At 40.9% G+C, this 11250-nt stretch overlaps 1 protein-coding gene across 3 annotated transcripts in view; it reads left to right on the top strand.

The window, feature by feature from the left end:
• Positions 1-11178, top strand: part of CRYBG3 (crystallin beta-gamma domain containing 3) — a 125017-nt gene extending 113839 nt beyond the window's left edge. For all 3 annotated transcript variants that reach the window (XM_006171554.3, XM_006171553.3, XM_006171555.3), the window contains exons 19-22: positions 2302-2425; positions 7627-7785; positions 8748-8907; positions 10059-11178. In XM_006171554.3, the coding sequence (XP_006171616.1) occupies positions 2302-2425; positions 7627-7785; positions 8748-8907; positions 10059-10147 (532 nt within the window). In that variant the 3' untranslated portion in view covers positions 10148-11178. The remainder of the gene's footprint in view (positions 1-2301; positions 2426-7626; positions 7786-8747; positions 8908-10058) is intronic.
• Positions 11179-11250: the final 72 nt, after the last annotated feature.

Raw genomic sequence — 11250 nt, 5'->3', positions numbered from 1 at the left:
CAGAAAAAAAAAAAAAAAAAAAGTTCTATTGTGCCTATGGCGCCACTGTTAGATATTTTGTTAGAATATTAGCCATAGTGGGGCGGGAGTGCCCTGGGCCCGTTTTGGCCTAAATGATTATTCTTAAGCTTATGTTAAATGTATCTTGAAGGGCCTTCCAAAGGTCAAGAAGACTTCTGCCTAGATGTGACTTCAGCACACCTTCTATTGTGACCATGCTGGGGTGAAGCATTGTAATTAACAGTAGGTGGTCAGAGCAAAGGGGAGTGGTTGGGAGACTTTTGGGAAATTTTATCATATACTCAGGATGTATAAGAAAGCGATGTAATTCTTTAATAGTATATTAGGGAGCCAGAGGAGGGTCACTTCCCAGCAAGGCTACCACAGTTTCTGGAGCAAATAGCAAGCAGCCTTGCTGACATGCTAATTTGACATAATTTTATTCCTAGGTCGGGGGGTGGGGGGGGGCACACAGCAGCAGCCTTGCCAATGTGCTGACCCGACCTAAGTGATACTTAAAAGTCAAAAGCTCAAATAAGATCCTTAGGCCCTATCAGGTCAGACTCCTCCATATATTGTATATGAGTGTATATGTGTATGTATGTGTGTATAAATTTTATATTTATGATACAGTGAGTGTACAGAGGGAAGTGTACAGAGTGTGAGAGAGAAGTACCCTCCACAGGACTTGGTCACACCATGATCCCCTGCCTTCAGTCTTCCAGAATCCTGTGCACATGTGCATGCTCATCCAGTTTTCAGGTTGACTATGCTGGGAACTCAAACTGTGGTTGGCTGGGGGCTTCCAACTCCATAGTCCAGTATGCGGCTGGCTGTGCCAGAAGCTGGCCATACACTTACTTTCTTAAAGCATTGCTTTCAGTAACCTTGAATCCTGCTGAGAATATCAGGTCCTCTGAGCAGGTCCAGGTTAATCTTAGCTAGTCAGCTTAGGAACCACCTCAACAGGGCTCAGCAAACTTTTTCTATAGAGAACCAGATAGTCATTAGTTTGTAAGCCATCTGCCTCTGTCTCAACATTTAGCTGGTAGTTCAAGGGCAGCCCTATCCTACCCGTAAAAGAATAGGCAGAACTGTTCCATTAAGTGAATCTTCTAAAACTCACCTCAAAGGCTAGGGGCACTTTTGCATACTTTGACACAGTTTGAGTTGAAGGTAAGAGTATGGGGAGGATTTGCAAAGGAGCCAGGCCTTTTGAAGTAAGAGTGTGAGTGGGGACTTACATGATTACTGTAAGTAGTCCTCAGGGGGGACTGTGGGGGTTATAGAAAATATGTCTGAAGAGGTCACATGAGCCACCTGAGTTACCCTGAAGAACGTGCTGATGGTGACCCTAAGGGTGGGAGAGTTTTTCTACTGGGTTATAGTAAGACATTATGGTCTGTCTTTGAATGTTAAAATGCTATGAAAAAAGACTCAGTGTTATCAAAGGATCACAGAATTTCAGAGCTGGAGACGACTTTGCGTTTATTTTGGAAGTGGAAAATCATCCTAATTAGAATCCAGTTCTGATTCCATGTCAGTGGGTTTTCTCTTAGACCTTCCTTTTCTGTCAAGAAAAAAAAGAAAAAGTGCATAGTCCTGTTTTAACCTGCAGACCTGGAAGTTTTGAATAAGGAACCCTAGATGGATAACAGCTAGGGGGAGGGTTGGGTTTTTTTTGGTTTTGATTTTAGTTTTTTTTTTTTTTTTTTTTTTTTTTTAAAGAGATTTTTGCTTAGGCATATGCAGCGCTCACTGGGGAGACAGAGACAGACAGAAAGCAAGAAATCACCCCCCAGGAGAGATGGCCACGGTGCAGTCCCTTCTCTACCATTCTCCTCTCAGGCTTTTGGGCATGCAAGTACACATGCCCAGTCTGAGTTTTAAACCACTAGGTCCAGGACTTAAACCACAGTCTACTACATGGGAGTCCAGTGATGCAACCATTATGCCATCTGCTGGTCCCTGATTTTAGTTTTTGCTACAGGGTGCATGTGCTCATCAGAGAGCGACAAAGAAAGAAGAAAAATGAGAAATGATCCTCCTACCCCGGGTGAGGGGTGGAGGGGGCTGGCCTTGACACAGTCCCTTCTCCTCCAGTCTCTCTTAGGATTTTAGGCATGCATGTACACATGCCCGGTGTGATTTTCCAGCCACCAGGTCCAGGACTTGAACTGTGTAGTTGGCCCATTGGGACCCACCACCTGAACCTCCATGCTACCTGCTGGCCCAATAGCAAGTATTTTTATTTTATTTTTTTTTAAGAACCTTACTTTTTCCTCTTCTGCTTTCTTATAGATGGATAGCCTATGAAGGATCCAATTTCTTGGGAAGACAAATCTTACTTGAGCCTAATGAAATCCCAAATTGGACAGCATTCAGTAGATGGAAAACAATTGGTTCCCTTCGTCCTATGAAACAGGTAAGGAGAAAAGAGCCATAAGCTACAAAATTCAAGGCGATTTTTCTGGTAGAAATGTCCTAAGACTTCTAGCACCTAAAATATTGACTATTTAATTTGCCGTTTATGTAACAAGGGGAGCAGATTAGGATGGAATCTTGTAGCTTTTGACCAATTTATAAAATTGTACCTAAGGTTAACACTGGATTTTAGCTTTGAGTTCAAAGTTATTGACTGTTCATTTCTCATGGAAAAATAAGATATTGTAAGCTCCGTGGCAAGCACTGGAAACAAGAATGAACTTTGGTTTTACTTTCTAAGTATTTGAATTTTTTTTTCCTACTTACATAATACTCAGGATGGATCCTGGCAATTTAGTTAAAATAGTATTTATTGCACACCTACTGCTTGTCAGTCTTCTGTTCAAAAGCTTCCCACTACACATAGGATACAATCTTTACTTTCCAGCCTTGCCTGTGTGATCTGACTCCCCCTGCACCTCCAACCTTCTCTCTTAGAGATCTCCTCACTTACATGACTGGGTCACATGCATGGAAGGGCAGAGGCTTTCCCACTCATGCTCCTATCACAGCCATGCCTTTTGTGTGGAGCGTTCTTTCCCCATTGTTTGCCTACCTAGAAACAAAACAAAACAAAAAAATTTTAAATAAAAACAAGTTTATGCATTTATTTCTTCAGAAAGAGAGAGAGAGGTAAACAGACTCACAATAGGTCCCAGTCAGCCTGGATCATGGCACACATGTGTGCACCTGGCATTCATAAGGAGACTTCAGGATTTGAACCTCGAACCCAGGGCCCTCCCATGTGGGTCCAGCACTAGAGGGAGTTGCTTCACCACTGCACTACCATCCAGCTCTCTGACTGATTTTTGTTTGTTTGTTTTTTGGAGGAGTTTTTGCTATAGTATGTGTGCACTCACCAGAGAGACAGAGTGACAGAAAGCAAGAAATTACCCCCCCAGGGGGGATGGCCACGCCACAATCCCTTCTCTTCCATTCTCTTCTCAGGATCTTGGGGACACACGTACACGCGCCTGGCATGAGTTTAAGTCACTGGGTCTGGGACTCGAACTGCTGTCGACTACATGGGAGTTCAGCGATATAGCCATTACACCAACTGCTGGTCCCCCTGGGGACGATTAATTTTTAATCGTCCCTCTGAATTCAATGTGTTAGGACCATAAAACATATTTCTCACCATTCTCTCCCAATTTAAATTAGGTCTTAAAAGACCTGTTTATTTTTCTACAAGACAGTATATGTGGGAACCACAAAAAGTAGGGTTGGATTTGGCTCTTTTCTGCTCTACAGAAATCCCATGAAGGCAGGGGGTGTGCAGAATTGTTTATCACTCTACTCCTAGTGCCTGTCACAATGGTGGGTGCATAATAGGAGCTCGGGGGCTATTTAACAAGGACGTGAGGTATGAATGGATGAATGAATGTTAGATACTGTGCAAAGTATAATGGAAGATATAAGAATAGACATGTTTTATGTCTTATCAGAGCTTACATTTTTGTTAGGCAAAACATGTTCAATTCAAAACAGTCACATAAAATACAAAACAATACGAAATCATCAAAAATCCTGGGTCAAAGAAGGAATGCGTCAATATGTGTAGTAATGGTGGGGAGAGTTTGTGGAAGATTGAAAACCCAAGATGGTCAGTGTCTATGCTGTCTGTGCCCCTAATTTCTTTAGAAATATGTTTTCACTTTATTCTAGCAACTGTCCTTTGATGTAGGAATTATGATTTCCACTTTCTAGTTGGGGGGGAGGGCACATTGACTGGCGAAAGTCATCCAAGTGTCAGAACCAGGATTTGAACCCAGGCAGGTCTTTCCATGTAAATACTGGGTGTTTCTTCCTTCAGTCTCAGGCTCTTGTCTCTTACGAAGCTCCGTACAACTCCCCATGTCTGTAGAAGCTGAGTGCCTCTCGCTGGTGGGACGCCGTAATAGATTTGAACCCAAATCTATTATGCTCTAAAATCTGTGTTCTTAAGCAACTACACTTTGCTTTCCTCCAAAAATAAGATAAGCTTTTGCAAAGTACCATAGATTCTATGCACCAAACTGAGTGTAGCATTGTGGATGTAAGTGCTGAGGCTGATGTTTGGACTGATACATTAGTGTTCACTAAATAGTAGCCGAGAAAAAGATTAACCTAATAGGCCTTCTGTCATCCCCTTCACACACACTCCCTCAGCGTGAGTTTGGTGAGTCAGTTAATTACCTGGCACCTCATGGAAACAGTGATCACATTGCTTTCCTTTCATTGTTATGTAAATAATGTATGTAAAGGGCCTGATGCAACATCTGGCTCTTATTATTATGATAATACATTTATTTTGAAAATTCATTACGTAGGTGCCCTGGGAGAGAACCAGAAATGCTCTCCTGAGGGTCATGAAAACATGAGGGGCTTTCGTGGCATACAGTGTGTGGTACAGGATCTTAAGACCTTTCATCTCACTTATTGCTCACTCCTGTCATACAGGATCATGGGTAATGCCACTGACAGCCATGGGAAGAGCAGGGTAGAGTGGGAATTCAGTTTGACATTTAGCAACTACCTAACAAGGCAAGGGCTTTGCTGTGAGAAACTTTAGTAGCTGAGTTTTAAAAAAGAGAATGTTTTCCCATTTTTGAATGGTAGTTCCTAGGGAAGAATGCTCCTTCCCTAACTGTTCAAGGTCCTGAAGAAAAGGTATCTACAGTAATAACCTAGTTTTATAAAGATGTTTTTTCAACCACAAAAATGATATGCTATTCAGCAATGTGCTTTAGGAGCTATCAGATTCTTACTCTGACTAAATATTTAAAAATGGCATTCTTAAATTTGCCATAGAGTACATGAGCTCATTGGAGAAAGAAGGAAAGAGGGGAAGTAAGAAAGCACCCCCCTTGGGGCATTGTCACGCTCCAATCCCTTCTACACTTCTACCTATTTCAAGATTCTGCCTCACTCGTGTCTGGTGTTTTTCCCACTGTCAGCTCTAGGACTTGAACCATGCAGTCAGCCATCTTAATCACCGCACAACTTAGCTAGCTTCAAAATAACATTTTAATAGGTTATTTCTCTTGTTATTTAGGCCATAACTCTGAAAGCCAGCAAAGTATTTTGGGGTTTCTGAAATGGTAGTTTCCATATTTAGTTTTTTGGTAAGGCTCTTTCAATGGTGTTAGTTCATATTCTTGTTCAGAAATTCAGAAATAATTAAAATGTGATCTTTGAGGTTGGGAATTAGGGAGTCACTAAGGTACTTATAATGCTTATCAGTGTTTTTAAGTATAATTACAGAGGAATCTAACTACAAATGTGTAATAAGGGTAATTAGTACCTTGCTTGAGTTAATTGATTAAAACTGTGATGTTTGGTCCTAAAGTAATTGGAACTCTGTCATCTGTGAAGGTCATGCCTATTTTCTTATATGTGCAAGGTACTGAAAATGTAATAAAGATGTATCAAAACCTCAAGACTTAATAATAGCAGTGGGAGATCAGGGTGAATTATAGAAATTTAAGTACACTACTGCTGCTTTAATAATGTGAAGCAGTGTTGGAAACACTTAAAACATTTTGCTAAATTGAGGTCTTATTCACCTGCTTTAAATGACCAGACAATAACGTGCCCTTTTCGTTGCTTTTGAGTGCTCAGAATGTTTATTTCCTTAGGCTAAACATGGCAACAATTTACCAAAATTCAGCTGGCCTCATTTTACCCTCATTTAAGTTTCAAAAATAGAATATTCATTGGTGGTCTTACCATACCACCATGTTGCCTTTACCACACTTAGGCTTCTCAGAATGCAGGTACTCTCTCATTAAGTAATAGACTATTTGTTGGCATTACTTAGCCAAGATTCTCATTGGGATGCCAATACCTGACCAAAGGTGCCAATGTTTGGTGTCTTTTATTTTGTTACATTAAGGCTCAGGTCTCGGTCCTGAGACTAAAAGAATGGTTTATGTTGAGCTCTACTATCCTACTTACACAACCACCTTTGGAAATTAGCTCCTACTTCAATTTTTTTTTAAGTTTTTGTCATAGGGTGCATGAGCTCGCCATGGAGAAATCACTCCACAGTGGGGATGGCTACATAGCGATCTCTTTTCTCTCGGGATTTTGGGCTGCACACACACACACACATACACTCGGTGTGACTTTCAAGTCACCAGATCTGAGATCTGGGACTCAGACTGCAGTCGGCCACATGGGAGTACTGTGCCTTAACCACCACGCCGCTGCCTGCTGGCCCCAGGAAGTTAACTTCTTAACTCCCTGTGGAGAAAAGTAATGACTGCATTTCGGCAGAGCAGCCTGGTGAGAGGGAGGGTTTTGGTTCAGACAAATCTAGCTTCTCCACATCTATGTTAATCTCATTTGTAAAACTAGTCATAATTGTACCTCTTAAAGGGTTGTTCTGGTTATTAATTCTGACAAATAACACACTGCCATAGAAAATGTTTAGTGCATTGTTTGACATATACTAAGTGTTCAATATCTGCTGTTATCCTTAGAATCAAATCCCAGATAGAATACTTCATTCTAAAACTTCCTGTATACATAATCCAGGTGGTGGTCTTTTATTACCCAATTTTCAAATATCTGAGTAGTGATTAAACATATATGGTCTCTTGCCTCAAAGAAATATGATGGTTTTATGTAACAAAGAGATTGTCACAGCTTCTAGGATCCTCAGCTCTCTGCGTTCTTCAAGACCTCCTACAGCAGTCTTTCAGCATCTAATCATAGCTCAGGGTAGCATGTCTGATTACAGTACTTGTCTTTCATAGGTTGGCATAAGATCCCTGCAGCAGTACTCTGCCCTCATTCCCCTTCTCCAACCTCCCTCAGCACAGCTGAAGCGCATTAGTTACTGAAGGCACTCAAGTTCCAAGTTCTTCACAGTCACACTGCTTGCCACATGGCATTCCAGTGAATGAAACTGTTACCTTTTACCCTTCTGAAAAGGCACTTTCCAGATAATATAATAGAGATGATACATTTCAGCTTCCTGCTTGAAAAATCTAAGCATTTATCAATATAAAACAATAATTTATACATATCAACTAACGGGAATTAGAATGAAACTGTTATGAATAAGCCAGTCATCTCTCGTATCTCCTCCCAGCACTCCTGAATCAGATTTTCCAGATTCAAAAGGTGGTTCTCAGTGTTGTTTCTTCCCTGTTACAGCCTGCAGTGTACATCAGAATAAGGAACCGAGCCCAGGACGGGTATCTGACAGTCACTGGGAATCTAGCTGACACGAGGGCTACGTCTGTGTGCATTTCTCCCTACAGTGGAAAGAACACTCAGATCTGGTACTACTGTCGAGGACTCTTTAAATCCAAGGTAAACCACCTCAACTGCTCTAGTATCTCCCTTGTGGTGTCTGTCGTTTTTTTTGTTGTTTTTTTTTTTTTTTTGATTTTTGTTGTTTTTTTTTGTTGTTGTTGTTCTAAACTAGAATCTTTCCAAATGAACTGGCATTATAAAATAGTGCAGCTTCCTAGAAATAGTCCACTGCATGATCATAAAAATACTGACATGTATATTATACTAAAGTATTTAAGTAAAATGGACTTAAAGAATTTTCAATCTAGAAAATCATTGCCATTTTTAAGTAAAATCTATTATCCCATACTACAGATATCCCTAAATGATTTTTTTAAAAAAATTAAGTCCCTTGATCTGAACTGGATAACATGATTCCAAAACATTCCTGGGCAGCTCAGATAAATCAGCTCTCTGTACAATTCCAAACATGTTGAAACCCTTTCCTTTTCAAAATGTACAACGAAGTTGAAGAAACTATGACACCCCCCCCCCATTTTGTTGATGCTACAGAGAGTAGAGCTCTAGTTTAAACATTAGACCCATGCTTGATTGTATCACTACTGGATTGACTTCATCTCATGCTTCAGAAATGAAAATCATTTAAAAGTAATTATTACCTGGCTATCTGTAGCCATCACCCAAAGTTTTCTGAAAAGAAAACCAGGTTTGACATAATACACTTCAGTGAAAAGGGACTTAACATGTAATTCCAATTCAACAAACCTCTGCTGTCAGATGCAAACACCCTTTTAATAACAAGTACCTCTGTTTCAGTAGGTTTATGCTTGTATCGTCTCCTCCTGGCCATGAAGAACATATCAACTATAACTCAGTCAATCTTTTTTATACTGTATTCTTTTTCAATAAGACAGCCACTTAATGTCCATGATTTATTTGTTTGCTGGAAAGAAAAGGCACCAAGTTTGATGTATCTATATTTTAGCACACACAGTTCTGCTTTCTCTTTCCCCTTTCAGGCAAGTGATACATGTCTTGATGTGATTGGTGGCCGGGACACACCTGGAGCTAAGGTGGCTTTATGGACTGAGCACGGGCAGTTCAGGCAGAAGTGGAGGGTGAATAAAAATGGAACCATCAGCTCATATCTCAGCGATCAACTCGTTCTTGATGTTAAAGGTGGGCCTTTGATAATATCTAGTGTTGTGTCCCTATGTATCAATTTAAGTTCCAAACCTCCTCCTCCCAGGCAAAGGCCACCCTTACGTATTGAAAAAGGTCAAGATGTGCAGTTTTACAAACAAAACACTTAGTCATAATACAAAGCATAATGGGGCCAGCAGATAGTATAGTAGTTATGTCATTGGACTTCCACGTGGCCAGACAGTGTCCATCCTGGTGGTTTGAAACTCATGCAGGTTGGTCATATGTACGTGCATGCTCAAGATCCCAGGAAGAAGATGGGGAAGGGATTGTGTGGCCATCCCTCCTGGGGATGATTTCTCACTTCCCCTCTCACTGTCTGTTTCCCTTTCTCTCCAGAGAGTGCACTTTCCCTAGGACAAAACTTCTAAACAAAAAAGAAAAAGAAAAAGCCAAATAGCAAAGTCTAAGAGGGGCTTTGTTGATTAGTACAATTGTAAAAATTTTTATTTGCTACATGGACTCAATAATTTTATACTTGAAGCATTATACACCATAAAATTAGTGTCATGTTTCTTAAAAGCCAACATCTCTAACTTTTTGCCATAAGTTGCCATAGTCCTTATCAGTTGAAGATAACATTATAGTATTCTCGACTGGACTGGGGAGAAATGTACACACGTTGGAATATTCACTTTGCAAGCAAAATAATGTCATTGAATGTATAAAAGAACTTGAAATAAAAATTTACAAAAAAAGCACCCAGTTTAAAAGGAGGATAGGTATCAATCTTGTTTTTGAATTCAGCAAGGTCAGAGCCAATATTATTCATGGCCACTGCTTTAATGGGGTTACTCAGTCACTGCTAGCTTACAAAAACCAACACAGCACCTGAAGTCCGGCCAGTCCCACAGAGCACCCTGTTCTGAAGAGTTGCATTGTTCTGGCACACGGCTCACACAACTGTGTATTGTACCTTTTTGTTCTTTAGCTGGAGTCATCATCAGACCCAGCTTGCAGTGAATCATGGCCAAGCCTGTTCAGACTCAGTTTTCCACTTCAGATCGCTTTGTTAATGATACATTCTTCCACCCCAGCAGTAGGCTGAACAAAAGCTTGAAAAAAACATCAAGTTGCCAAACACCTGCATGAACAAATAACCCTTTCTCTGGGAATTTCTATTTTAGGAGGAAATTATTGTGACAAGACACATGTCATTGTAAATCAGCCTTTGGAGGGAGAAGACACACAGCAATGGGACATTGAAATATTGTGAGAGAATCAACAGTATTCCTAGAAAGTGCCGAGGAAGAAGGAAACCGCCATCTCTCATTGACTCGCGCACATGCAAAGGAAGCTACTGTCTGCACACTCCCGGGTCACTGAGCAGAGGGGCTTTCCCCCAGCCCTTACCACGGAAAAGAGCACAGTACCTTGCCAGTTTAGTCAGTGTTCCTGTGAAGAACGTGTGTTGATCTGGGGTGAAGGCTCTATTCCTAATTGATCTCCAGTTGTGGTGAGCAAGTTTCCTGAACAATTCTGTTTTCTCTCCTTTCCACCAAACGTGAATCCTGCTCCCGACTGCCAGTCATAGAACGTGGTGGGGGGGAGGGGTGCTGTCACCCTGTTACTAGTTATTAATACTCTGCCAAATGCTGGTGTGAGAGCAAGGCACAGGGGAACAAACACCTGTAGTCATCATACTTTGGCAAAAAGATCATTTTTAGCTGCATCTGAAAATGTATTTAATAAACCTTCCTGTTGAGCTGCTGTGTTAGATAAACCTTAAAGTTTGTATTCTGAGGCCTTCATACTGAAGTACCCCGTAAGTGTTTATCCTTATAAATGATCCCAGAAAGGGACCTCAGCTTTGTTAGAAAAAAGGCACACAGTGGATGGAGCACTTCTGTGGCCATTCTTTCCTCTGTCCTTGAAACCAAAAACAAAAGACGAATGACCTCTGGCCAGCCTTGCCCTCTGTTGAACGAAGACATCCCTCTGGACCACAAAACTAATGGTGGTTACCTATCCTGGTGCTATGACCTCACCCTAGACTTTGCCTGATCTGCTCTTAAGGAGATGTGTCTAAAAAGGCTACGTTGCTTAAATGTAAGAATAGTCCAATTCTTTGAAGCAATTTCAAATGTCCAAATTAAAGCAGTATTTGAGCCTTGACCTTACCATCTTACTATTCAAGTTTAAGGTGGAATTGATTTCTCTACCAAATAACAAAACTCAGTTTCACTCCCATTTCAAATAGCTTTCATCCTTGCAAAATCAGGTGAGAACTCCTCTTTGACTTAGTTTCCAGTAATCACCACCTTTAATTGCACAATTCGCAAGCATTTTTTTCCTCCTGAGCTGCACTTAAACTTACAG

This window comes from Tupaia chinensis, unplaced genomic scaffold (genome assembly GCF_000334495.1).
Source record: "Tupaia chinensis unplaced genomic scaffold, TupChi_1.0 Scaffold149851_1, whole genome shotgun sequence".
Taxonomy (NCBI): domain Eukaryota; kingdom Metazoa; phylum Chordata; class Mammalia; order Scandentia; family Tupaiidae; genus Tupaia; species Tupaia belangeri.
Note: the sequence above shows the minus strand (reverse complement) of the source record. Positions and strands in the feature narration are given on the sequence as shown.